The sequence below is a fragment of the Podarcis tiliguerta genome (assembly GCF_965153285.1).
Source record: "Podarcis tiliguerta genome assembly, chromosome: 1".
NCBI classification, from domain to species: domain Eukaryota; kingdom Metazoa; phylum Chordata; class Lepidosauria; order Squamata; family Lacertidae; genus Podarcis; species Podarcis tiliguerta.
In genome coordinates this window covers 12,098,137-12,125,994 of record NC_139534.1, presented here as the reverse complement: position 1 = coordinate 12,125,994, position 27,858 = coordinate 12,098,137, and the positions used below count along the sequence as shown (strand labels likewise).

Genomic DNA, 27,858 nt, shown 5'->3' with positions numbered 1-27,858 from the left:
CACCCCCTTCCACATGTATTGGAAGATGTGAGCGCTCTGGTCTATGGTCTCTATGCCCGCGATTTGATGTAGAGAAAGGGGCTATTTTTTGTAGGAACGGCGAGCACGAGTCAAAATTTCTTTATGAGAGCGAAATAAAGTTGCATCTGCGTTTCGGGAGGCCTGGAGAAGACCGTAAGGCGGAAACGTTAAGAGTCGCATCAGCAGAGCCACGAAAGGATGGGCAGGATGCTGGCCAGGGGCCAAACCCAGCATCCCCAAAAGCAGGTACGGAGACGTGTTTCTCTTCCCTTTGAAAAAGCGGAGCTGGCTCGCCCGTGAGGCGAAGCGCCCACCTCACAAAGCAGGACCAGCAGGCGCAAATCTTTATCCCCCCACTCCCTGGGTTCCTGAAGCACATCTCCCTTCAGGCCTCCTTCCCAGGTAGGAAGGCGGGCGCCATTTTGGGCTCTGCCTCAGGTGGCAGAATGTCTCTGAGGAGGAGGAAGAGGGCGAGAGGGAAGTCTGCCCCCATCCTCTCTGGCCTCAAGCCCCATGAAATGGCGCCCTCTCAGGAGTTCTTTGAGGGCACTGCGCTCTGCACACGCTCAGGGGCACTTCTTCCCTGAGTAGTAGTACCATGAGGAGGGAGCGGGCCCTTTCCCCCTTGAACTTTTCGGCCGAGGGGGCTCCTTCGGCGCCGACGCTATCGCTCTGGCCGGGACTCAGGCCTCGCAGGCGGAGGAGCGTCGACAAGGAGTAGCGGGGCGCGACGGCGGAGGGCGAGGCTTCGGCGCCGCCGCTGGAGGTGACGCTCGCGCGGGGGGCGGAGCTGGGCGGCGGCGGCGGGGTGTCGTCGGCCTTGCGGCCGAAGAGGCTCCGCATGGCGGCGGCGGCGGCTACGATGGCTGTTGGTGGCGGCGGCGGGAGGGCCAAGGAAGCCCTTGGTTCTTTCTCATCTCCCTCCGGTTGGGGAGGACGCGCCCGCCGGCAGCCCCGGCTTTGCTGCCGCCTTCTCCGTCGCCTTCTCCGGCGGCGCTTTCCCCCCTCAGGCGGCGTCACAATTTGGCTGCTCGGCGGCGGCCGCCTCACATAAAGGGGGCCCAGGCGACCCCTCACCCCCACCAGTAACACCTCATAAAAAATGGGAAATTAATGGTAATAGGTTAGGATTAGCTTTCGAGAGCAGCGCGGCAGCCAGCTGGGTACCACGGGGAAGCCCGCAAGCAGGGCGTTATTATAATTATTATAACTTAATTTGTACCCCGCCTTTTCCCCCCAAACAGGGACTCACGGCGGCTTACAGGTAAAATAGAAATAGCTAAAACGTTTTTTTGGGAGGGGGGACGACGACGATTATTTAGAAACCGACTAAACATGAATCGAATTAGAACTATACATACAACGTGCACACATGCAAAAGGCAATTAAACATGAAATAGAACTATCTATACATGCACACATAGGAAAGACAAACATGAATTATAACTATATACATACAATGCACACATACAAAAGACAAACATGAATTAGAACTCTATACATACAACAATTCACACAAAAGACAATTAAACATGAATTAGAACTATATACATACAACAATGCACACATACAAAAGACAATTAAATGTGAATCGAATTAGAACTACCTATCTATACATACATATACATACGTAAATGGGGCATGTATTTATCGGTACCTTGCCATTTCCCCAGATGGGGACTAGATAATAAACAAACAATAGAATTTCAACTGTCTTATCTTGTTTGTTTATACCTTGCCTTTTTCCTAGACAGGAACTCATGGCAGCTTGCAAATTATGATTGTTTCTTAAGTTTGTATACCACCCTTCATCTGAAGATCGTAGGGCAGTTCACGATGTAAAAATACAAAATGAGAACACAAAATACATAATAAAACACAAATTAATAAACCCCCTCCCACATAAATAAAACAGGAATAACTAAAAACATGGGAGGGGGCAATCATTAAAAAACAACTGAACATTAATGGAATTAAAAGTAAGTGTATGTGTGTACATTTAAATAAAATATTAAAAACACAGATTACTAGGAAAACTGTTGGGCACTTTCATTAAAAGCAATCAGTTGCCAAAAGTCTGTTGGAATAAGAAGGTATCACCTGCTGACAGAAAGAAAACAAGGGAGCTGGTGTCATTTCTCTAGGGGGGTTCCATTATATCTTTATAATGAAAATACTTGATTAAAAAACCTAAACAAATCTCAACTATATTCTTCCAAATATGAGGCACATCAATTAAAAGAGCTGATTTTTTATTTGCACAAATGTTTAAATTTTACAATGTTGTACAAGAGGTAGACTTAGAAAACACTTATTTTAAAAACCAATTTGGAGTTTCAAAATCAGTGATATCATGAGGGAGGCTTAAGAATTGGCAGAGTCTCTATTTCTGCTTACACTTCCAACTACATTTGAAATACAAGTTATTAGTTCTTCATTTGTATGAAACATTCGTGTAAGTACATTATATCATAAGGGAACCTACCCAACCCAACAAATTAAATTGGGAGTACACATTTAACTGGAATTGGTCATGATAGGAAACAATGAACTTCTGAAATCTATAATTACTTCCAAGTAATGCAATAATAACTCAGTAACAACTGGTAAACAAATTTATATACTTGTTCAGCTAGATTTATAAATTAAGCAGTACAATACAAACATGGTTTATGAGTGCCGGCAGCTGGGACTATGGAGCAGCACAAATTTGTAAAGACATTTTGCAAACTTTTCAATGAGTTATTTATGCTGCTGAAACTAATGATTTAAATATGCATTTTAATTCCTGATTTAATTCTTTAAAGACAAATTGGCACTAAAAATGTTGTGATATTTTGAACGTCAATGTGCTCTCAGTTCTGTGAAAATATGGCTACCAAATTGCAGATTATTAAAAGGGAAGATATGTGCTACAAAGAAATTCTCTTATTCTTTTAAGTTTCCTATTCCATGTGTCTCCTTGCATTAGCAAAACTAGATATTTAGAGAGTAATTTTGGAATATTCCTAAGAAAAAAGTAAACTTTGACACTGTCCTACCATTTAAAAAACTATTGACATTTTAAAATAAACATAATTATAAGTTATGCAAAAAACCCACAACCCTATACAATGCAAAAATACATTTTAAATATAAAAAGTATTAAACAGAAATACAAATAGATAATACTAAGCCATCATAGCAATTGTATTTGAAGAGGGTCTCTGTGCTATGAAGACACTTTGGCTTCTTTATCTGGTGGGGGATATTCTTCTACTTCAGCATTAAACATCAGTTCTGCAAGAAAAGGCAAAACAGTAAGGAACATTAGAATACAGTTGAAAACATACAATTTTTGTCAGCATCAAACTCTGAATGCCCCTTATGTGTCTTAACATTTGCTATATATATATATATATATATATATATATATATATATATATATAAAATCATTTTGAACAGTAATTAAAATACTTTTACATCTTATTCAAATTTTTTACTTCCATCAATCCTGTCTGAAAATTTTCCAATCTAATCTCTCAGTATGCATTTCTTATCTTCCCTATTACATTTCAAACTCATAACCAATATCTCTATCTTTTTCTACTTTGTAACACTTCGTATATTTCTCCTTACAAAACTTCTTGTAGTCCTACTAGCGTAATTTGTTGATTACAGTTGCTCTTCAAATAATTCATATACTTCTTCCAATCTTCTGTAAATCTCTGGTCCCGTAGGTTTCGAATCCTTCCTGTCATTTTGTCCAATTCTGCATAGTCCATTAATTTCGTCTGCAGTTCTTCCTTCATCGGAATTTCTTCTTGTTTCCATTTCTGGGCTAACAATACTCTTGCCGCAGTCTCAGCATTTGCTCTAAATCTCTAGCCTACAGGCCTAACTAACTAGGGCCAGCAAAGGTCATTGTGATTTTTACCCCAAACCAGACTGACCCACCCCACACCGTGACATCGGGTATGGGGCAGGTAACTAAACAGATGCAACGTGATAAACAGGAGCTTAAAGTGTGCTTCTGATTGATCACTGGCATGAGGGCTCACAACAGCGATCAGATGATCGGCATCAACAGCAACCCCCTTTTGAAGTTGCCCATTTGTAGGCATGGCTTGGATTCAAACCACCTGCAGACAGATTTGAATCCAAGCTGTGCCTGCAAATGGATAAAGTGGGGATTGCTGTCAGCACCAATCCATGCTGTCTTTTGAAGTTGGATTCTAAAATTAAAAATCTGTCTAAAATATGTAATTTATTGTTGGAGTGGCATACAAAGGATGAACAAGTTAAATCAGTGATGATAGATTGGGCAAGAGATGTAGGACACAACATAATGTTTGAGGATTGGGAAAGATTGTGGAAGAAAGGGCTTAAGTTCACGGCATGTACAATGTTAAAGGAAAACATAATGAATCATAGAATCATAGAGTTGGAAGAGACCACAAGGGCCACCGAGTCCAACCCCCTGCCAAGCAGGAAACATCATCAGAGCACTCCTGACATATGGTTGTCAAGCCTCTGCTTAAAGACCTCCAAAGAAGGAGACTCCACCACACTCCTTGGCAGCAAATTCCACTGTCGAACAGCTCTTACTGTCAGGAAGTTCTTCCTAATGTTTAGGTGGAATCTTCTTTCTTGTAGTTTGGATCCATTGCTCCGTGTCCGCTTCTCTGGAGCCGCAGAAAACAACCTTTCTTCCTCCTCTATGTGACATCCTTTTATATATTTGAACATGGCTATCATATCACCCCTTAACCTCCTCTTCTCCAGGCTAAACATGCCCAGCTCCCTTAGCCGTTCCTCATAAGGCATCGTTTCCAGGCCTTTGACCATTTTGGTTGCCCTCCTCTGGACAGTGTCCTTCTTGAACTGTGGTGCCCAGAACTGGACACAGTACTCCAGGTGAGGTCTGACCAGAGCAGAATACAGTGGCACTATTACTTCCCTTGATCTAGATGCTATACTCCTATTGATGCAGCCGAGAATTGCATTGGCTTTTTTAGCTGCCGCGTCACACTGTTGGCTCATGTCAAGTTTGTGGTCAACCAAGACTCCTAGATTCCTAGAAGGTGAAACACTTCTGGGAGAAGATTTATAATGATTTGAAAAAAATGTTGACATATACATTTATTAAGAAACCAGAGGCCTTTCTTCTTAGAATAACAGGTTTAGAATTGCCCAAGAAAGATGTCAAATTATTTTTGTATGCCACAACTGCTGCTCGAATTTTATTAGCTAAGAATTGGAAAACACAAGAAATACCAACAGTGGAAGATTGGCAGATGAAGATGATGGACTTTTCGGAACTAGCCGACCTGAGTGGAAGAGTCCATGATCAGAAGGAGGAGGATTACCAGGAAGAATGGACGAAATTTAAAGATTATTTAGTTAAATATGTTAAGTTAAATTAATTGGAAAAGCTTGCAGATACCAGACAGGCTTAGGATTTAAATATGTAACGTGATAAATTAATATGTTGAAATTTAGATTGGGAAAGAAAGAAAGATGCTAAGTGACTAAGTTAATTTTATGAGAATATAGGTTTTGGAAAACTGTTAAAATGATATACACTGAAATTCAACAAAGGGGATACAAGGAAGTCGCTTAACAGTGTTAATAAGATTAGTTTTAACAAGGCTAGGATTTATGTTTGTATGTTTATTTGTTTGTGTGTTTAAAAATTTGTGGAAAACTAATAAAAATTTGTGTTGGGGGAAAAATGAAGTTGCCACCTGATGTAAAGTAACTGACCAATAACTCAATTGAAGTGGCCTGCTGGGAGGTCAAGATCAGGACCCCTGATCTAATATGGTACTCTCAATGTGGTACTGTACAACGTTCCAGCTGTTTCTTTTCCAACCACCCTGCTCTCTCTTCTTTCCCCCAAACCATCACAATAATCTTTCCATTTCCCCTGCGTTCTGCTACCTCCAAACTGCAGATGTTCCTTTCCTTGGAGCTTGCAGTCTACAGTACTACCCTGAAATTCCCTGGATCTTAAACAGGTCTGGGAAAGAAAGGGCAATTTGCCCAGGAAGAAATCTACGGTGGAGATTTTGCACAGTTTATGAATCACAATGGAGCATCCCTGTCTTTTACCTTCACTGTGATCTAACTGGGGCCGGTAGGATAAGAAGAGCCAGGAGATCCCAACGAGAAGAGCTATCACAAGATTCACCACAATCCAGGGCTGAAGAATTTGTTCCTCTGCACCCGAGGTCCTGGGGGGGGGGAGGGGGGAGAGACATGTACTTATGGCGAAACTACATTTGACAGCATTGGTTCTGCTTGCTTAAATGTAATGTGGAAATTCCCTTTGAGCAAAAAGGTGAGTTATAAATCTATAGAAATCAAATTGGTTTGCATTCTATCTTTAAGCACCTACTTACCTATCGAGTGACAGGTACGATATAAATTAGGTGAAGTGTTAAATGCTACGAAATAGGTGTTGCTCAGAGACAAATTAGACATGAAGGCAGCAGTTCCATGAACAGAGAAAGGAGAGTGAGGGGGTACAATGGCAACTCCTACAATAAGCTCAAAACTTATGTGAATTATTATTATTATTATTATTACTACCCCCACCCATCGGGCTGGGTTGCCCCAGCCACTCTGGGTGGCTTCCAACACAATTTGATTAAATGTGTGTACTGCCCTTCGTCTGAAGATCACAGGAGAATTCACAACATAAAAACTTGTGCACATTCAGCTTTACGCATGTGACAATGGGGGCAGAGTTCTGGGGGAAATGACTTTAGCAATCCTACCTGCCACTGAATCCTGAATGTTACCCCCCACGCAAGTTGCGTGCTTACTGTATTACATATGGAACCAATTCTATCATGTCTAGTCTGCCTTGCTGATGGCTTGGCTTTGTAAGAACACAATCTTCTAGTGCTTCGGCAATCCATCTCTAGGCCACTATGGTTCACTGGCCAAAATTAATTAGGAAACGTTTACTATGGGGAAACATTGACTACCATGTTGGCGTTGATACTGTACTAAAAGTTCTTGTGAATAGCAACATGTTTCTGGCAATCTAGAAGAGGGTTGCAAGATCTACTCACTGACCCCTTGCTACCACCTGGAATACTGCTGCTACATCAACTTTTCTCTTGGTGTTGGACAGATTTAAACTGGTTCCAATTTAGAATTATATTATCACAAGCTTATCTATCACCTGATTATTAACCATAATTTGGGTTTCGACAGGTGTAAACCGCTGGCATCTTACACAAGAATAATTTTTATAAATCTAGAGGATCAACATCTGCACAAACCCTTCAGGCTATACAAACTATCAAGCTTTCATGTGTTTCAATAAATGAGCAAACAGTCACAGAAGCAACATTATGGGGGCGATTCAACAATTAACTACCAGATTCACAACTTTTGGTGCAGTAATGCATTGTCTAACACCTTCGTTTCCTAGCAAAATAACCAGCAGAGCAAATCAGCTGATTGTGTATTATATGACATACCACATTATGAAGATTTTTGTGCTGCTAATACAAAAGTCAAAGTAGTTGATCTTTTAGAAGAAAAAACCCACAATTCCTACCAGAGGCTACCATTCTCCGAAGGTGGTGTGTACAGGTGAATTCTGTCACTCGTCATTTGCTGGCTCAGAGACAAGATGAGAGCAGCAAAGTACACTGAGAAAAATGAATGAAATGAATAACATTTGCTGTTTTCTCAAAGCCATATTGTTGTGAAATTCACCACTGTCTTCAAAGTCCTGCATTTATTATGTAGGTCTCCCTCTTCAGCACCACAAAAACCAGTCATATTTCCTGTCTGCTATCCACCCACCAAGGTCACACACACACACACACACACACACACACACACACAGACTGCATTCAGATCAAGGAAATGGATTGTTCAAGAGCAATTCACCACCCCAATTTACTGACTTTTATAGAAAACACAACAGTATTTCTCTCTCTCCCATATATCTCACTTTTCTATGGAAATCTACTCAAATATTTCAAAACAAAGGACATGAAGGAAATCCTGCTTAAAGGCAGTAATGAAGTTGTAACAAAGACACATACCACTAGTAGTTTTGCAAGGCAAACTGTGACGTCTTACTTACTGAAAGAGGCGATTGCTGCTGGGTCCAAGGTAAGGAAGCCTCGTACAGCTACTGATGCTTTAGCCAAGTCAATCCTGGATATGAAATGGGTTTGTTTAAAACTGAGCACAACGTAACATCAAGCGAATCAATGCCGTGTATTTGACTCTGATATGCAACAATACAGTCCCCAAGGAAGTCAAAGACGAAACTCCATTGATTTGAAAGGAACCGGGTTGCACCCTTAGGTCCCAATCTTAGGGACTGTTGTTCCAGTAAACAAGTGGCATACCGTATTTTTCACTCTACAGGACGCACCTTTTCCCATCCAAAAATTAGGGGGAAATGTGTGTACGTCCTATGGAGCGAATGCAAGCTCCTTGGCTTCAGCTATAGCAACGCGAAGGCTCCGAAGTGTAGAGGGAGCGCTCCCTCCACGCTCCAGACCCTTCTCGCTCTCCAGGCTTCAGGGATAGCTGCCTGAAGCCTTTGGAGCTCAGCGCAAGTTCCCACTGCGCTCCGGAGGCTTCAGGTTCATTTTGCTGAAGCCAGGAAGTCAGCGAAACACAGCAGGACCTAGACTCTCCTGGCTTCAGCAGAGAGGGAGAGCTGCGCAGCGCCCCTTCAGCCAGTGGCGTAGCGTGGGGGGTGCAGGGGGGGCCGGCCGCACCGGGCGCAACATCGGGGGCGTGGCGCTTGCACTCGCAGCTCTCTGCCCCTACCTGGCTCACGTAGGGTTAGGGGGCGCGAATTACTTGCCTCACCCCGGGTGCTGACAACCCACGCTACACCACTGCCTTCAGCCAAGCGGGAGGAGAAATGGAAGGGGCTCCGTTTCTCCTGCTGCTTCGCTGAAGGGGCGCTGAGCAGAGAGGGGGAGAATTTTTTTTTCTTGTTCTCCCCCTCTAAAACAAGTTGCGTCCTATGGTCAGGTGCGTCCTATAGAGCAAAAATTACTACTTCATCAGTGAATAGTCATACTCTAGCCAGAAGTTAGGCTATCACTGTCCAGACAGGGGCACAGCCAAGCCACCAGCTAAAGGTGATGGTGGACAAGAGTTGCCCCAAGGGTAGAGAAATGCATGAAAATTGTACCTGTCAAAAGCCGAAACTGTGCTAATTGTAAGCAGAAGGTAAAGGAGACACTGAGCAGGATAAGCCAACGTCTTGTATTGCTGCAGCAAGTTGGAGACAGTCGACAGCTGGTTTCCTGCTAGAACATAAATCACTATAATGTTCCAGACAGCATAGCCAGCAAGGAAGCCATGAGTAAATAGTCCAATCACCCTAGAGGAATGAAATCACAAAAAAATAAAAGTGTAAGCCCACACAAATCCCAAGAGTTAAAACAGTTAGGGTCTAACAGGTTTGAAAAGGGTGAAATTGCCTTTTATTACTTCACTTTCTAATGTACAGTGGTACCTCAGGTTACATACGCTTCAGGTTACATACGCTTCAGGTTACAGACTCTGCTAACCCAGAAATAGTGCTTCAGGTTAAGAACTTTGCTTCAGGATGAGAACAGAAATCGTGTTCCGGCGTTCCGGCGGCAGCAGGAGGCCCCATTAGCTAAAGTGGTGCTTCAGGTTAAGAACAGTTTCAGGTTAAACACAGACCTCCGGAACAAATTAAGTACTTAACCTGAGGTACCACTGTATGCATCTTTTCTCAACATGGTTTAACAATGCAGTCAACCACAAAAAAACCAGCTTTTGTTCCTAAGTTTTAAATTTAGCAACAACCCAAAATAAAAGTTTGTAGTTAATCATCATCACGTGTGACAATTGGTCTAATTGGAATGGCAAGGAATAATTTATTGGTAGAGACCAATACTGCTTAATGCTCCTACAGCTCACTGAAGGAATTCACATGAAGTGTACAAATGAACTGTTGTGTATAGCTGGACCCAGTGTGCAGAATACCCATCTCTATTTCGCTGTTTGTATATTTAGCACTCATTTTGCCTCAAGCATGAATCATTCTCTGTTTGATACACCATTGAAAAAATCCCCTACTTTGGGAAATTCTCTGAAGTCATATTAGTTGGTGTTACCTTGTATACATTGTATGCCACTTGACTCTGAATGAAGATACAATTTAGTGGCTATATAAAGTGTTGTAATCAAATTATTAGCCTGTCGTGTTGCTTTTAGGCTGCCATACTTTAAACGACAGCCAAGTGAGACAAATCTCATACCTAAAACCACGATGGACGGAGAGTGCCACATCCTTGGTTGTCCAAGAAGCCTTCATCTCCATGAATACATCAAAGTTTTCAGTGGTTTTAATTAAATCTTTGCGGTCAGCTGCCTGGAAACGCCCTTTGGAGAGAACGTGAAGTTTAAGGTAATCACTGCTACATTTTTTCACCAATTCACAGTAGCATCGAAGTGTTTTTTGGAACGAGACCTGCACTGGAACAGCCTTAACTTCTTTCCTTACTATACCAAGGTGTAATCTTTTGCTCATTTAAAGGTAAAGGTAAAGGGACCCCTGACCATTAGGTCCAGTCGTGGGGTTGCGGCGCTCATCTCGCTTTATTGGCCGAGGGAGCCGCTGTTTATCCGCAGACAGTTTTTCCGGGTCACGTGGCCAGCATGACTAAGCCGCTTCTGGCGAACCAGAGAAGTGCACGGAAACGCCGTTTACCTTACCTATTTATCTACTTGCACTTTGACGTGCTTTCAGACTGCTAGGTTGGCAGGAGCAGGGACCGAGCAACAGGAGCTCACCCCGTCGCGGGGATTCGAACCGCCGACCTTCCGATTGGCAAGCCCTAGGCTCTGTGGTTTAACCCACAGCACCACCCGCGTCGACCTGCTTACAGTAATCTAATTAAATGGCTTTAGTAGCCATGGGTTATTCAAATTTTACAAACAAACTCTACTCAAGTTCAAAATAAGCCAAGTTCATATCATAGATTACAAAGCTGTTTTATTAAACCAGCCAGAGTTTGCTTTAACCAGGATCCCTGGTTAAGGCAAGAATTGTGGAAATGGAAAGGAATTGTGGCAGCTCTCCTCCTTCCAGCTGTGCAGGAGGAGGAAGGGTATGTGAACCCAGCACCCTGCTTGGGATTACTGAGTCTCATTCGTTTAGTTTCGCTTTATTGCAAAGAATTTGAGGGGAACCAGCCTGAACTGCTTGCTCCTGAAGTACTGCCCTGCTTAACTGAAAGCCACATTCAGATGATCACATTTCAGCTTAATAAACCAAGATTTGATCCAACTTTTTAGGTGCACACATTACCCCTTTCCTCCTCCCTCCATGTGAGGAACAAACCAGGGAATTTACCATTGGCCATAGTTTCCCATTTTGTCAGAACCATGAACACACCAGGACATTAAGCCAACTTCAGACTATGCATGGATATCCTTTCGCAAAATATTTAACCGCGGTGTCCTATAGCTAATGGAAGATTTCCTGGTTGGTTTGCTTGCTCTGCCAAAATTCTTGTTAATATCTCTGCTTATTAAGCCAAGATTTGATCACCCAAACATGGCCTAAGTGTGATCTCTCCTGCAATGAAAATGATCTAAAATTCATCATAAAAACACAGTCGGAAGCTGCTGAAGCCACTGCTTCTGCCAGGTTGCAAGATCAAATGAGCGTAACACAAAATATCCTATCTTCAGCAAAAGCGTGCATTAGAAAGCATAGCTTCTGATTTAAAAACAACTGTATTATTGAAATACTAAGACTTTTTTGTATTAAGATTTTTATTAAAGTTTTTTCATATTACAGTAAGATATAAAACGAAAGTAAATAATTTTTTTATGTAAATAAAAAAAGTAAAATGTTAATTAAAAAATTAATTAAAAAAAACTACGTAAGACTTACGATTTTTTTCAACGAACACCTTGCTAATAGGCTGGCTAACACCAACTGGAACAGAAAACACAGAAAAAATGGGATGCTGCTCTGAGCTTTTAACTTGCTCATCTTCAATTATATCTTCTTCCTCCACACCCAATTCATTGGCACTTTCTGCAGGTCGAGTTTTCCTGCAATTAAAAAGAAGAGAAAGAAAAATATGACAATTCTCCCTTTAGGCTAGTGACTATGGCAGCAATCCTAAACTCATTTATCCGGGAGTAAGCTGGATTGAATTCAATGGGGTATGTATAGGATTGCCCTGCAAGGTCACATCAACACCACATGTTTATTGATATTATTATCAACCATCATGGGATCTATTATCTGCATGGAAGGCCCTATGGTGCCACCTGGGCCCCATTGGGAGGAAATGTGGTGCCACCTGGGCCCCATTGGGAGGAAATGTGGTGCCACCTGGGCCCCATTGGGAGGAAATGTGGGGCAGAAATTTAATAAGCAACTATAATAGTGTTTGAAGTGATGTGATCAGCATCAGGGCTAGCATCTGATCTGAAGCATTGGCCCTTTGACATCTCTGATCGGAAGCTTTTGGTGTCCAGTGTATCATCATCATCATCATTTCTTAATTTTTTACACCACCCTATACCCACAGGTCTCTCAGGGCAAAATATAAAAACACAAAATACATAATAAAACAAGAACAAACCCAATAATACCCGAGTGTAATGGTGATCTGCTACGTTAGCACACAGAAAATACCAACTTTCCTTATTTCAGCTTGTCCATTTTTCTTTACAGGGAAGACTTGTTCTGTGTTATTTGTGCCACTATCAGTTGATGGCGAAGGGCTATCTAATTCTCAGCTTAGTCAGTTCCTTGCAATTGCATGATCTGTTTTATGTTTTGCTAGGCCATAGTCTAAAGGGGTTGTTCAGCAGTGGAGGGGTAGAAAGTAAGTCAGACTGGAAGCTCTCACTTTACTCTTTTCCGTTGTTTACGAGTCACTGTTTCTTCAGCCGGTGGAGGGTCCACGCCATTTCCGTTCTGTTCCATGAAAGATGTCTCGGATTCTGAAGATTTAAAACAAAAAAACACCACAATCTGTATTGCAGGCAGCCATAACATGATGCCCAGAGAAGGGCGAGACAAGAGTACAGTAGTGCCTCGCAAGACGAAATTAATTCGTTCCGCAAGTCTCTTAGTCTCGTGGTTTTTTCGTCTTGCGAAGCAACCCTATTAGCGGCTTAGCGCTATTAGCAGTTTAGCGGCTATTAGCGGCTATTAAAGGCTTAAGGGATTAGCGGATTAGCTGCTAAAAGGCTATTAGCGGTTTAGCGGCTTAGAAAAAGGGGGTGGGGAGCGAAAAAAAATCTCAAGACTCGCAAGACATTTTCGTCTTGCGAAGCAAGCCCATAGGGAAATTCGTCCTGCGAAGCGCATTGAAAAACGGAAAACCCTTTCGTCTAGCGGGTTTTCCATCTTGCGAGGCATTCGTCTTGCGGGGTACCACTGTATTTAAAACATCACAAACAAATTTGCTTATCTGCTTCCTTTACTCCTAAGAGCTCAAGGTAATGCACACTGTTCTCCTGTGCCCCATTTCCTTCTCACAATAACCTTGTAAGAAAGCTTAGGCTGAGAGAGATTTTCATGGCTGGGTCTTCCCGGTCCACATCTAACACACTAATCACTACGTCACATTCTCTCTCTAGATACAAATACTGTAAAAACAATTTATAAACCAATGCTAAAATAAAGTCATATTTACTTGATGTGTGCTTCATGATAAGATTCCCACTTTAGTACCATTTTGTGTTACCAGAGTCAAGATCGCAATAGTATACCTGAAGAAGTGTCTCCACCCCCATCGTTCAGTCCGGACACTGAGGTCCAGCTGCAAGGGCCTTCTGGCGGTTCCTTCTCTGCAAGAAGCGAGGTTACAGGGAACCAGGCAGAGGGCCTGCTCAATAGTGGTGCCCGCCCTGTGGAATGAATGCCCTCCCATCAGATGTACCCGGCTCTTCCTCCAAGGAACTCAGAGCTGCATTTGAGCGTCTCTGTTGGGAAACTGTGTATGTGCAGCTACTCACACTGAGGCAATTTAGGTTTGGCAGACAGCCAGAAGGCAATCTGAAGAAGTAAGTCTGCCTGGTGATAACAGAGACATGGAGACCGCTCCCTGATTGGTCAAGCTCTCTCAAAGGAGTGATAACTAATGGTCTACTAACTGGAATGTGTTAGTTCAGAGTCTGGAGTTCGTGAGTTCAGAGTTCTGTGTCAGTGTAGGAGTTGTGAGTCGTGTCAGAGAGAGCTAGCAAAAGATCCGTGTTCTGTTCCTGTAAATAGTCCACTGTATATAATAAACACCTAACTACAAGTTCCTGGTTCCTGCTTCGTCTATCCTGTCTGCAGCCAAGTCGCCAATTGCTTCCATGGATTCTGCATTTACTCTGCTAGGTCTGGCTAAGGTCCTGCAACTAGTCAAGCATTATGGCTGAGTTGGGATTTCAACTTGGGTTTTCTATAACCAGTCACAGAACCACAGTGACTTATATTCTCTGCCGGTTCCCCTACGCCACCTGCCATTCACTCCTTCTGTCTTTTTCAGTTCTATTAGCATCTTTTTAAAAAAAGAAATCATACGCATCAGGGACATTTTACACTACTACAGAAATCTTAAGGAGATGGCAGTTCTCCCCATACCTGTAGGCACCTTCTTTTTCTTCCGTTTCCTCTGAGGTGGTACATCCTGGGCTTCAGATGTCAGGGGCTCACTGCCTTCAGATGGCGGGCGGACAGCTTCTTGAACAACACCATCTAAAAAGCAGGATCAAAAAGTGATGTCAACCAACACCTTCAACACTTCCTTGATCTTCTTGTATTGACTGTAAGCATTTATCTTGTACCTATTGCATAATTATCTAAACAGTTCATGGGAACACTTACCACCTGACTGGGTTTTTAACAGGTGCATGTGGACCTAATTATGTCCGTAACATTTTCTTAGGCTTACACATTAGATCAGGGTTCTCAAACTTGGGTCTCCAGCCATTTTTGGACTACAGTTCCTGTTATGGTTCTGGACAGTCAAGAGTTAGCACGCCAGAAGCGTTTTTTCTTTTTCTTTTTGTTGTTGTTGAAGTTATGTGTTTGCATGAAATTCAATAAATATTATTGGGAAAAGGGAAAAAAAGAAGTAGGAGCTATTCAATAGCATGCACAAGCTCGCTACCAGTTCACAGTTATCCGTGGTTTATCATTTTGACTGAATGTGGCTACTGTTTACCTAGCACTCATGTTTACCTAGCAAACAGACCCTGTGGAGAGAAAAGCAGCTAAAGGAGAAAGGGGGGAGAATTAGAAGAAGTGGCTGATAAGAAAATGGTTTTAAGTAATCCCTTCTCTGCAGTAAAATGTCCGCAGCAGCGTAATGTTTGATTATATTCTTGAGAGGGAAAATAATTATGTACCAATTTAAAAACGAAGGCAATCGGAAGCACGTTTGATGGAAAGTCCACGAAGCCACTCTGAAGAGGTTATTTTACAAACTTAATGTGCATTCTCATTTTGTATTTTTCTGTTGTGAACCACCCTGGGATCTTTAGCCAAATTGGTATACAAATTTAAATAATAATAATAATGTGGATAAATTTAAAATCAGCATTTAGCTCTGGTCCGAGTAAAGTAATTTGAAAGTTTGGAATATCGTAACGCTCCATATAATCTGTCAAATTGCTGTCCAGCTCTATTTATTTCTACTCGGAAGAGTTGTGCTGAGTTTAACAGTGCTTATGAACACAGATCACAAAGACAGCTAATTTTTGCTCTTCGGCCACACTACACTAGATTAGTTTCTACAATGAATTTCAAAACCAGCACAATATGGCACTTAAAAAGGCATCTTTTAAAAAGTATTAGTCTTATTGTTCAACATATGAACAATGAGTGAGGAAAAAAAGACTCAAAAGCAGACGCAGTATGACTCACTGTCTAGTTCCAAGTGACCGAGATGCTCTGAAAGGACAAAAATAAGAGAAAGTGGGGGGGGGGGGGGAGAGAGAAAGCAGTTATTTCATGACTCTGCCAGGATATACTGTTCTACACAAAAATTAGAAGATTACAGGCAATCTAGGTCAGTAGATATTAGACAGATTCCAAGTACAGTGGTACCTCGGGTTACATACGATTCAGGTTACAGACTCTGCTAACCCAGAAATAGTACCTCGGGTTAAGAACTTTGATTCAGGATGAGAACAGAAATCGGGCTCCAGCGGCGCGGTGGCAGCGGGAGGCCCCATTAGCTAAAGTGGTGCTTCAGGTTAAGAACAGTTTCAGGTTAAGAACAGACCTCCGGAACGAATTAAGTACTTAACCCAAGGTACCACTGAATATGCGTCAGCACACTTGTATGTTCATGCTAAGGCATAGTTTGCACGTAACACCAAGCCAAACTATGCCTTAGCATGAACATACAAGTGTGCTGACGCATATTCAGTGGTACCTCGGGTTAAGAACTTAATTCGTTCCGGAGGTCCGTTCTTAACCTCAAACTGTTCTTAACCTGAAGCACCACTTCAACTAATGGGGCCTCCTGCTGCCGCCGAAGCATGATTTCTGTTCTCATCCTGAAGCAAAGTTATTAACCTGAAGCACTATTTCTGGGTTAGGGAAATCTGTAACCTGAAGCGTATGTAATCTGAAGTGTATGTAACCCGAGGTACCACTGTATAGAAAAGCTCATGGTTTGTTTTGATTCAGAACAAAACAAACCACAATCCTGGGTTTACGTACAATGATAAGCCAAATCATAGTTTAAATCCTGGTAGCACAGCAGGAACATGGGAAGAGCAAAGCACAAGCAATTTTCTAAATATGCGCCAGCATGCTTGCTTGTTCAGCTTGAGCATTACTTGTGAACCGAGCCAAAGTCCATTGTTTAACCAAGACTGAAGACCGCATCCCACTCTCTGACGAAGACAGATTATTTTAGCTAGTCTAGGTTGCAATTGGTAAAATTAACCTGGCCTGTGAGGAGATACATGTTTGTTTTCACTGTGGAAGTAACTGGTTTAATTTAAAGATAATTCAGTTAGTACCATGTGCACTTCCTGCGTACAAAAATGCTCAAAAAGGAAACTATAAATAAGTTGTGAAGCATACACACACACACACACACTACTCATTTTTTAGAGCGCACGTGTGCACACATACGCACACACAAATGAGTATAGAAAGAATTCAATACCTGCACAAATAGAGAGACCATGATTTGCTCTGGAATGACTCCTCTCAGCTGCTTTTACACATAATACTTGCTTAACTGTGTTAATAAACCTGGAGCTGCTTCTATCCATTGAATGGTGTCTGGCTGTATTACCGTATTTTTCGCTCTATAAGACGCACCAGACCACAAGACGCACCTAGTTTTTGGAGGAGGAAAACAAGGAAAAAAACATTCTGAATCTCAGAAGCCAGAACAGCAAGAGGGGTCGCTGCACAGTGAAAGCAGCGATCCCTCTTGCTGTTCTGGCTTCTGGGATAGCTGCGCAGCCTGCATTCGCTCCATAAGACGCACACACATTTCCCCTTACTTTTTAGGAGGGGAAAAGTGAGTCTTATAGAGCAAAAAATACGGTAGTTTTTATTTATTTGCTATTATTTACACTCCACCCTTCCACCCAAAGGAGCCCAGGGTAGCAGATAGTAGATTCTTCAAGGTAGATAGTTCATGAAGATGGGCGTTCCTACTAAATTTGCAGAGCTCAGATTAGCACAATTCAAGCTAACTAGCCATGCATAAATTATGCTGCCTGTGAAACTGTATGCGCTGCAACGGCCATTAGTCTATATGCTGTTCATCTAAAATCCACTGTACTGTTCTCAATCAAAACAGCCTCTTACCTAGTGAGCTTTTCCCCTTGGCCTTTTTCTTTTTTTGGCGACCAAGAGGAATTTCATCTGGAGTAAACAAAACAAAACAAAACAAAAACACCAAATAATTTGTTAGATATCTGAGACAAGGCACAATAATAGTTATACCTAGCATTTGTATAACATCATTTTGGGCGTTCAAAGGGGTTAAGATGCATTATCTAGCTGTAAACCTTAAAGGTAAAGGTAAAGGCACCCCGACCATTAGGTCTAGTTGTGGCCGACTCTGGGGTTGTGGCGCTCATCTCGCTTTATTGGCCGAGGGAGCCGGCGTACAGCTTCCAGGTCATGTGGCCAGCATGAGTAAGCCGCTTCTGGCAAAGTAGAGCAGCGCACGGAAACGCCGTTTACCTTCCTGCTGGAGCAGTACCTATTTATCTACTTGCACTGGCGTGCATTCGAACTGCTAGGTAGGCAGGAGCTGGGACCAAACAACGGGAGCTCATCCCGTCACGGGGATTCGAACCGCCGACCTTCTGATCGGCAAGCCCTAGGCCTGTGGTTTAACCCACAGCGCCACCTGCATCCCTGCTGTAAACCTTATAACCATCCTAAAGATCATTTGGGCTAGAACATCCTATCCGTTTTTCCATGTTCTACCCCAGGAGATTCTTTTCTTTAAAAAAAACAACTGCAACCATTTTAATTACTCAACAGTTACTATACTTTCTACAGCAGTCTTAAATTATTGTCCCACTGAACTCAGCATTAACACTATAGCAACATCTGTGATTATTACAGCACAGAATTCTGCACCCTCCAACCAGATGACAGAAGGCAAAAGTTTCTGTTTCTTTAAAATCTAAGCGAAACCTATTCAACTTATAACAACAGAACATTTTACAAAAGAAAGAGTTTTGTGCAAATAATCTAGCTGTTTAATAATAAATTAACTCACCTTGGTTTCCACTTCACAGCAAAGTAAGTTGTCAAAGAAGTTAGGAAGAAATATAAATATAAAAGAAAGAGAACTATTAACTTCAGAACAGATGGCAATCCAAAACTGTTTAAATTCTCCCACCAAACAGGTATGGCTGTAACATTTAGACAGCAAGAAGCTCATAGGCCTTTGGACTAGCTTTCCTTGAGAGTTTTTATTTTTACAATCCAATTTCCCCAGCAGTTAATCATTTAATCTTACCTTGGCACTGGGGGGAGAACCCGCGGCGGACACTGAAATAAAAACATAAATATATTTATATTAAAAACAGCTGTTCTCTTAACACATATCCAGCACAATGTAACAGGTGAAGCAATATGTGATAGCTACAGCCAGGCCATCACACTTTTACTGAGATGCAAGCATACATCATCGCTTTTAAAATCACTGCCTAGTAGTTTACTACTGTTGTTTATTAATTTCAATATTGTCTTTCTACCATAAGAAACAACAAGGCACTTTATACAACCAATACAAAATACAGAAGAAGCCAAAACTAAATACATAAATGAAACAGCAGTTAAGACACAATTTCCAAGCTGGAGCAAAAGTTACAGTAAATTCACAGCCGTAAACAGATGTACTCCAACAGACATCTATCTGGTGGGTCTTAACCCCAAGTAAGAGTGTCTAGGACATAAGTATCAATATACTAGAATACCCCACCTAGTGCCCTACATAATTTTCACTGCCTTTCTGTACTAGATGCCGTATCTAATCCAAATATGCACCAGGTTTCGAAATACAATACAAATTATTTTTTGTTACCAGGTTATAATGGAAGTTCAGTCTGTATACCTGACAATCTCAGTGACACAGTTTAAGAATCAGATCTGTTATTACATTAACTGAAGCAAAGGAAAAACAAGTTTTTTTTAAAAAAAAATCAGATAAAGTCATTATCTCAATAAATAGCCTAAGAATAACAACTCAAAATAAAACTCACCACTTGCTTCTTCCCCATGTCACTTAAAGTGTGATTTCATGCAGCGGACACAAAACAATCTCCTATACCAACAATGACCTGTGTTAATACTGTACTAAAAATATCCAACATCCAGGATTAGCTGGATGTGAACCATTGCCCCACATGACTGAGGGCACGACAACGATTTCATTAAAGTTGTTTTGTTGCCGATGCTGAATAGCATCTTATTATTTCAAATTTAACAACCTGATCCCATCTCTCTAAAGTAATGTTCTGCAACGCTAATCTCAGCGTAATTTGTAGGAGTAAAAGTGGCAAAACTGGATTTAGGCCTCTCTTTTTTTTTGGCTCCAAGGGCTCTTTAATTCTGACCTGAATTAACGTCATGCTTAGTTTCCGTATTGAAAACCGAAAAACATGACTCATCTGCACTGAATTTACCAGCACAGATTTATAAACAAGCACCTAGATCCTCAAATTACTCCAGGAGTGTAAGTGCAACTGAACTAAAGGGGCTTAGAGTAAGACTATTGGCACGGCTACTAAGTGGATTTATAACAGTGTGCAGTGCTATTAACAGATAGAGGTGGGCATTAAGGTTTCAATTATTAGGTACACCTATTTGGATAGATTGATTTTCTTCTGAGTAAATATGCATAGGATTGGGCTGCAACTGACAAAAGGGGGGCATAATATATGGTTGCTGCAAGATGTAGTAAGATAAATTGCAGGATAAATGAGGGTGAGGAAGAGGTGCTTTGAAAATGCGGACAAATTTCCCTTGGCTTTCACTATGATTTTAAGTACAGTGGCTGTACACACAGAAAAAGTGTGTATCACCCAGGCATACACACAGAAAAAGTGTGTATCACCCAGGCATCACTCTTAATTTTCCAAGAGGTCAAAAGGTATGGGACAGTGGCAAGAATCTGGACTCGGAGTGGAGACACACAAGTTCAGATCACTTACTCAGCTGTGAAGCTCACTGGGTCACCTTAGGCCACCCACAATCTCTCAGCCTAACCTATTTTACAGGGTTGTTTGGAGGGTAAAAACTGGATAAAACATGCTGACCACCTCAAACCCCCTTTGGAAGAAAAGGTGGGATATATATATGCAACCTATCTATTAGACTTATAAACCACTTCACAACCAGAAATGACCAAAGCGGTGTCCAAAGGAATAAATTAAACAAAGCCGTTCTAGAGCAGCATCATTGGCCCACTTATGACCACGAAGGCTGGGGAGAAAAATGGAAGGAGAGAATTGTCCCTCAAAAAATAAAACCACAAAACCGGAAGCTGACATTAAAGACACTTGTCAAGAGGAATGCTATCCCAGGGTCTTCTCTGAGTGAGTCTTCCAAGAATCTGGTTTAAACAGCAGATTAGGGATACGATATACTAAGATTACCAGACGTCCCCGTTTCCCAGGGACAGTCCCCGGATTTACAAAACAGTCCCCATACAAAATCCATTGAAGTTGAAAAGCGTCCCTGGATTCACTGAAAAAAATCTGATAATCTTACGATATACAGTGGTACCTCTGGATGTGAACGGGATCCGTTCCGGAGCCCCATTCGCATCCCGAAGCGAACACAACCCGCGTCCGCGGATGTCGCCGCTTCTGCGCATTTTGACCGTCTGCGCATGCGCGAGCGGCGAAACCCGGAACTAACGCACTCCGTTACTTCCGTGTCGCCGCAGCACGCAACCCAAAAATACTTATCCCAAAGCTACTTCAACCTGAGGTATGACTGTACATGCATATCATATACAGTGGTACCTCTGGTTACGAACTTAATTTGTTCCGGAGGTCCGTTCTTATCCCGAAACTGTTCTTAACATGAGGCGCCATTAGCGAAAGCGTGTCTCTCGCTGCATGCGCGCCTCTGGCATGCAATTCCCGCTCGCATCCCGGGGCGAAGTTCGCAACCAGGAGGAACTACTTCCAGGTTAGCGCAGCTTGTAACCCGACGCAGGCGCAACCAGAAGCGTTCATATCTTGAGGTATCACTGTATGCACACATGTATGAACCGTAGCATCAAATGAGGACTTGCACACATGGGTACCTCTGGATGCGAACAGGATCTGTTCCGGAGCCCCGTTCACATCCTGAGTAGAGCGTAACCCGCGACTGCGGATGCGCGATTCGCCGCTTCCGCGCACGACGTCATTCTGACCGTCTGCGCATGCGCGAGCGGCGGAACCCGGAAGTAACGTGCTGTTACTTCCGGGTCGCCGCAGAACGCAACCCAAAAATACTTCATCCTGAAGTGTATTTATCCCGAGGTATGACTGTACTTCCAGGTTAGCGCAGCTCGTAACCCAACGCGGGAGCAACCAGAAGCGTTTGTATCCAGAGGTATCACTGTATGCACACACGGATGCATTGCAGGGGGTTGGTCTAGATGACCGCCAAGATCCCTTTCCAATTCTGAATCTATGAACCGCAGAATCAAATGAGGACTTGCACGCATGGGTGTACAGTGGTACCTCGGGTTAAGTACTTCATTCTTTCCGGAGGTCCGTACTTAACCTGAAACTGTTCTTAACCTGAAGCACCACTTTAGCTAATGGGGCCTCCTGCCGCGCCGCCGGAGCACGATTTCTGTTCTCACCCTGAAGCAAAGTTCTTAACCTGAAGCACTTTTTCTGGGTTAGTGGAGTTTGTAACCTGAAGCGTATGTAACCCGAGTTACATACCACTGTATTGTATTAACATCTCGGCATGCAGCGACAGCTGCTGCCTCGCAGCGACGCCCCACCCCCCAAAGAGCCTTTAGATCACATCCAGACGTTCACACAGTAAGATGACACGAGCCCAGTCTCAACTTGCAGGTTCCCCATTCCCAAAATAAAAATAACTTCCATTGAGTGGGTGGGGGGCGAGGACGACACAACCAGAGCAACTGCCCCCGGGGAAACAATGCAAAACACCACAAGTAAGAACGGATCGATCCCAAAACCGTTACAACGGAGCGCTGCCGAGAGACTAGTCCTCAAGGAACCGGTTTCGGATTATAAAGTCATTTAGATAAAGTCATTTAGATAAAAGATTTAGATGAAGTGTCCTCCTGAGGGAAAGTCTTCAGATAGAGCCCCCGTCCCCGTCCCCGCCAGCCCTTCATCCTCCTGCTGAGGGAAGTGGGATTTCTCCCTCCTCCTCGCCCGCTTTTCCAGGGAGAGGGAAGGCAGCAGCTTCCCCGCCATTCGCTCCAGATTCGGGGCTTAAGCGAGAAGCGCGAAAAGGCTGAGGCAAAGCGAGAGGCCCTGAGGGCGGGCTTCGCAGGCCCGGCGCTGCCGCCGCACCCGTCTCCCTCACCGGGCGGGAGGAGATCTCCATGGCGCGTCTGCACAGCGACAGGCCCTGAGGGCCGCGCCCGGTCGCCTAGACGCTGGCCGGCCGGAGACGCCGAGGGAAGAGGCGGGATGGCGGCGGCGGAGGAGGGAGCCGTTTCCGGGCGGAGAAGGGAAGAGGGAGCTCCGCCCGCCGCGGCCCCAAACGGCCCCCCGAGGGGATGTGGCTCTGCTTTTTTTGCCTCGACGAAGCAGCGTTCGCCTTTGCCTGCCTCTCCAAGCGTCGTGTCAGAGGAAACACACACACACACACACACACACACACACACACACATATATATACATACCCTCCAAATTTTATCCCATGGAAAAGAAGGACGTCCTATTCCATCATCATCATCATCATCCTATCCATTCCAAAGCGCCCGCCTTTCCCTACCTCGCCAGGCAGAGGGAAATTTTTATAAACATCCCCTAACATTTCTCCCATGGAAAGAGGGACGTCCTATTCCATCATCGTCATCATCATCATCATTACTGTATTATTATCCCACCCATCCCAAAGCACCCGCCTTTCCCTGCCTCTCCAGGTGTTCTATCAGAGGGAAAATTATATACATACCTGCCAACCTTTCTCCCATGGAAATAGAGACATCCCATTTATTATTATTATTATTATTATTATTATTATTACACCCATTCCAAAGCACCCGCCTTTCCCTGCCTCTCCAGGTGTTCTATCAGAGGGAAAATTATATACATACCTGCCAACCTTTCTCCCATGGAAATAGAGACATCCCATTTATTATTATTATTATTATTATTATTATTACACCCATTCCAAAGCACCCGCCTTTCCCTGCCTCTCCAGGTGTTCTATCAGAGGGAAAATTATATACATTCCTGCCAACCTTTCTCCCATGGAAATAGAGACATCCCATTTTTTATTATTATTATTATTATTATTATTATTATTATTATTATTATTATTATTACACCCATTCCAAAGCATCTGCCTTTCCCTGCCTCTCCAGGTGTTCTATTGGAGGGAAAATTATATACATACCTGCCAACCTTTCTCCCATGGAAATAGAGACATCCCATTTATTATTATTATTATTATTATTATTATTACACCCATTCCAAAGCAGCTGCCTTTCCCTGCCTCTCCAGACGTCCTATCAGAGGGGAAATGATATACATACCCGCCAACATTTCTCCCATGGAAAGAGGGACATCCTATTCCATTATTATTATTATTATTATTATTATTATACCCCACCCATCTGACTAGGTTGCCCCAGACACTCTGGGCAGCTTCCCATATATATAAAAACATCATAAAACATTTAAAAAAAAACAAAAAAAAAAACTTCCCTATACAGGGCTGCCTCCAGATGTCTACTGCAGGTTGTATAGTTACTGGTACTTATCTACTTGGCTCTGGGGTCACAAAACTCCATAGCCTCCAACGTTTCTCCCATGAAAATAGGGACATCCTAAGGAAAAGCAGGATCAAATCAGAAACCGGGACAGCTTCTGTAAATCCAGGACAGTCCCTGGAAAACAGGGACACTTGGAGGTCTGAAATAAAATAAACTTTGGTGGGACTTGAAAAATGCAGTGCTGTAGCATTTAGTTCAAGCCTGAATTCCCATCTCTCACAACCATTGGGGCCTGCAGACTGGGATGATGGGAACCAGTGGTGTGCAGTCAATGGACTAGATTATTCCCCTAAATGTTCCTGGTAAATTAGAGTATTAAAAGTGTTAAAGCCTGGAGCCACCTTCCCAAAGCTGAGGATGCTTCTTCCCAGGTTTGGGAGGCACAATGCTCTCGTACACGACATCCCCCCCCCCCCAACGCATTCCCATGGACAACACGTTATAGTTGTCTAATCTGAAGGTTACAAAAGCTAGTCATAAAAAATACAGAACCATATCATACCGAGTGAGGCATTTTCATGTGCCCTGTGGTGGCGGCGGCCCAAAGGGCCACAACAAATGTGATAACTACCTCTACCTCTCTTTTAAATCAGAACCAGTGAAGGAGGTGAAGGTCCTGTGTGAGTGTCTGGAGGCGGTTGGAGGATGGATGGCAGCTAACAGATTGAGGTTGAATCCTGACAAGACAGAAGTACTGTTTTGGGGGCGCAAGAGGGGGGCGGGTGTGGAGGACTCCCTGGTCCTGAATGGGGTAACTGTGCCCCTGAAGGACCAGGTGCGCATCCTGGGAATCATTTTGGATTCACAGCTGCCCATGGAAGCACAGGTCAATTCTGTGTCCAGGGCAGCTGTCTATCAGCTCCACCTGGTACGCAGGCTGAGACCCTACCTGCCCGCGGACTGTCTCGCCAGAGTGGTGCATGCTCTAGTTATCTCCCGCTTGGACTACTGCAATGCGCTCTACATGGGGCTACCTTTGAAGGTGACCCGGAAACTGCAATTAATCCAGAATGCGGCAGCTAGACTGGTGACTGGGAGCGGCCGCCGGGACCACGTAACACCAGTTCTGAGAGATCTGCATTGGCTCCCAGTGCGTTTCCGGGCACAATTCAAAGTGTTGGTGCTGACCTTTAAAGCCCTAAACAGTCTTGGTCCAGTATAACTGAAGGAGCGCCTCCACCCCCATCGTTCAGCCCCCACTGAAATCCAGCGCCGAGGGTCTTCTGGCAGTTCCCTCATTGTGAGAAGTGAGGTTACAGGGAACCAGACAGAGGGCCTTCTCGGTAGTGGCGCCCGCCCTGTGGAACACCCTCCCTTCAGATGTGAAGGAAATAAGCAGCTATCCTATTTTTAAAAGACATCTGAAGGCAGCCCTGTTCAGTGAAGTTTTTAATATTTAATGCTGTGTTGTTTTTAACATTCGATTGGGAGCCGCCCAGAGTGGCTGGGGAAACTCAGCCAGATGGGTGGGGTATAAATAAATTATTAATTATTAATATTATTACCGTATTTTTCACCCTATAGGACACACTTTTTCCCCTCCAAAAATGAAGGGGAAATGTGTGTGTGTCCTATGGGGTGAATGCAGGCTTCAGGAAGCTCTCCGCAAGCCGTGGGAGAGCTGCGCGAAGTCGCGCAGCTCTGCCACTGCTTGCAGAGAGCTGCCTACACCCAGAAGCCTGGGGGGTGCTGAGCTCAGCGCCCTCCAGGCTTCGGGCTTCACGCAGCTCTCCGCAAGCAGTGGGAGAGCTGCCTGTTCTGGGGGCTGGGGTCGGGGGATGCTCGGGCTTCCCCTGCCCCAGCCCCGCGCCTGGGGGGGGGAAATAATTCCCCCCCCTTATTTCCCCCCCGAAAAACTAGGTGCGTCCTATGGGCCGCTGTGTCCTATGGGACGAAAAATACGGTATATAATGTGAACCCCTATAAATCCTTGAGCGTGCTTCTAATAGAGAAGTTATGATAACCTGTTGCTTTATTAAACTGATGATTTTGCAAGTTGCCGCCCCCCACCCCCGGGGTAGAAGTACAGCTAATATGTGAATTGCAAAGATACAGCTCATAGGCTAGAACGTAAGTTGATACATGGTGCAAATGGCTACACGTAACACAGGTTCTCAACATGCATACTAACATAATGTATCAGAAGCCAGAACTTTAACAAAGCAGTGAGAATCAGAACTGAATCGGAAGAAATTGCTAACGCTTATTGCGCATGCGTATTAATCATGAAATGAGGTGATGATTTGACTGGTGAAAATTGAAATGCTTTGTTTGAAATGTTATAAATACCACTGCCCGACACTTGGGCGTGGTTGCAGTTTTGCGAAAAGATTTGACTGTAACCTATTGCTTTGCAATAAACAGTGGACTCCTAACTCCTCTTGTCTCTGAGTTTTATTGGCGTAAACTCAGAAGATAAGCCATTTTTTGCTTACAACACCCCTACCATTAACAGTTTTGTCTTTTCCTGTATGCAATGGTGTGTAACCTCCGGACAAATAAATCAGAATGATGCTCAAAAAATATATGATATCATCCAATTTCCCCACAAGCTTTGCACAAATAATAAAACAGGTTACTTAGAAGTGACTTGAGACTTGCCACCCCTCTGCCTATGCAGGGAAAGTCAACAGAAGCAGCCAAACTGCCAGGAAGAATGGTGAGGTTAAAAAACAGTGGACAAAGAGAAGACTTTTTGGGTACCACAAATTTCTGCACCGCTCTCCTGGCATCTGTTGCGACTGGATTTCATTTTGTAGCTGCTGATGAGTCAAAAAGCTGGTGAGTAGGCTAGGAGTAGTGGTGTCCAAATTCTGAGTGAGAAGAAATTTATTGCATCCTCGTTATTTAAAAAATGGGGTCTGCCCATTGTGAGGGCCTAGGTAGTGCTACAGGGTTTAGCTGAACGATGTGAGCTGCTTAGCTTCTCTCTTAGCCTGAAAGTGGGGAGGTGGGAAAAGATGTGTGACAGAATAGTGGCTCTTAATAGCCCTCTTGGCTTCAGCTATGAACTGCCTTCCTATTCTAGAAGGGGAAGAAACAAATATGGCAGGTCAAGCCAGGTGAGGTATGGCAGTCTTCTCAGGTATGCTCCTGACATCAGTCTTGTGGGTCCATGCTGCAAGAAAACCATAGCCCCAGTCCCCTGCCCGAAATGTCACCTTGGATCAGACAGCTCAAACGATGTACCATATTTTTCGCTCTATAGGACGCACTTTTTCCTCTCCAAAAATTAAGGGGAAATGTGTTTGCGTCCTATGGAGCGAATGCAGGCTCCTTGGCTTCAGCGATAGCAACGCGAAGCCTCCGAAGCTCAGAGGGAGCGCTTCCTCTGTGCTCTGGAGGCTACGCATTGCTTTCGCTGAAGCCTGGATTTAAAAGCTTC

The 27,858-nt window shown here is 43.5% G+C and overlaps 2 protein-coding genes and 1 long non-coding RNA gene across 13 annotated transcripts in view; 1 reads left to right on the top strand and 2 right to left on the bottom strand.

The window, feature by feature from the left end:
* Positions 1-3,020, bottom strand: part of C2CD6 (C2 calcium dependent domain containing 6) — a 34,235-nt gene extending 31,215 nt beyond the window's left edge. The window contains exons 1-2 of one of the 4 annotated variants that reach the window (XM_083405370.1): positions 1,516-3,020; positions 619-1,467 (exon numbers count right to left, since the gene is read on the bottom strand). In XM_083405370.1, the coding sequence (XP_083261496.1) occupies positions 619-864 (246 nt within the window). In that variant the 5' untranslated portion in view covers positions 865-1,467; positions 1,516-3,020. Of the gene's footprint in view, positions 1-618; positions 1,468-1,515 lie in introns of those variants that run through there. The other 3 variants (XR_014503518.1, XM_083405372.1, XM_083405371.1) reach the window with 3 other exon arrangements.
* LOC310664855 overlaps positions 1-27,858 on the top strand; it is a 317,431-nt gene that overhangs the window by 93,618 nt on the left and 195,955 nt on the right. The gene's annotated exons all lie outside the window — the stretch shown is intronic.
* TMEM237 (transmembrane protein 237) lies at positions 2,257-23,703 on the bottom strand. 7 transcript variants are annotated; one of them, XM_083412107.1, is made up of 14 exons: positions 23,054-23,169; positions 19,002-19,033; positions 18,759-18,769; positions 17,831-17,887; positions 15,917-15,943; positions 14,633-14,746; positions 12,906-12,999; positions 11,933-12,096; positions 10,290-10,413; positions 9,188-9,379; positions 8,114-8,187; positions 7,577-7,670; positions 6,115-6,236; positions 2,257-3,300 (listed from the first exon to the last, which is right to left on the bottom strand). In XM_083412107.1, the coding sequence occupies exons 1-14, from the start codon at positions 23,072-23,074 to the stop codon at positions 3,233-3,235; spliced, it is 1,194 nt and encodes a 397-aa protein (XP_083268233.1). In that variant the 5' UTR covers positions 23,075-23,169; the 3' UTR covers positions 2,257-3,232. The 7 variants fall into 7 exon arrangements, 5 of the variants coding, with proteins under 5 accessions (XP_083268233.1, XP_083268234.1, XP_083268232.1 ...); XM_083412108.1 differs by lacking the exon at positions 23,054-23,169 and adding an exon at positions 19,747-20,545; XM_083412106.1 differs by lacking the exons at positions 18,759-18,769; positions 23,054-23,169 and adding an exon at positions 23,651-23,703.

Coding starts and splice junctions, on each gene's coding strand:
- TMEM237 (XM_083412106.1), bottom strand. CDS start 23,688: ATGGGATGTCTCTATTTCCATGGGAGAAAGGTTGGCAG. Junction 17,888..19,001: donor GTTCTCCCCCCAGTGCCAAG/GTAAGATTAAAT, acceptor TGTTTACTCCAG/ATGAAATTCCTCTTGGTCGC. Junction 8,188..9,187: donor ACAGTTTCGGCTTTTGACAG/GTACAATTTTCA, acceptor TTTCATATCCAG/GATTGACTTGGCTAAAGCAT.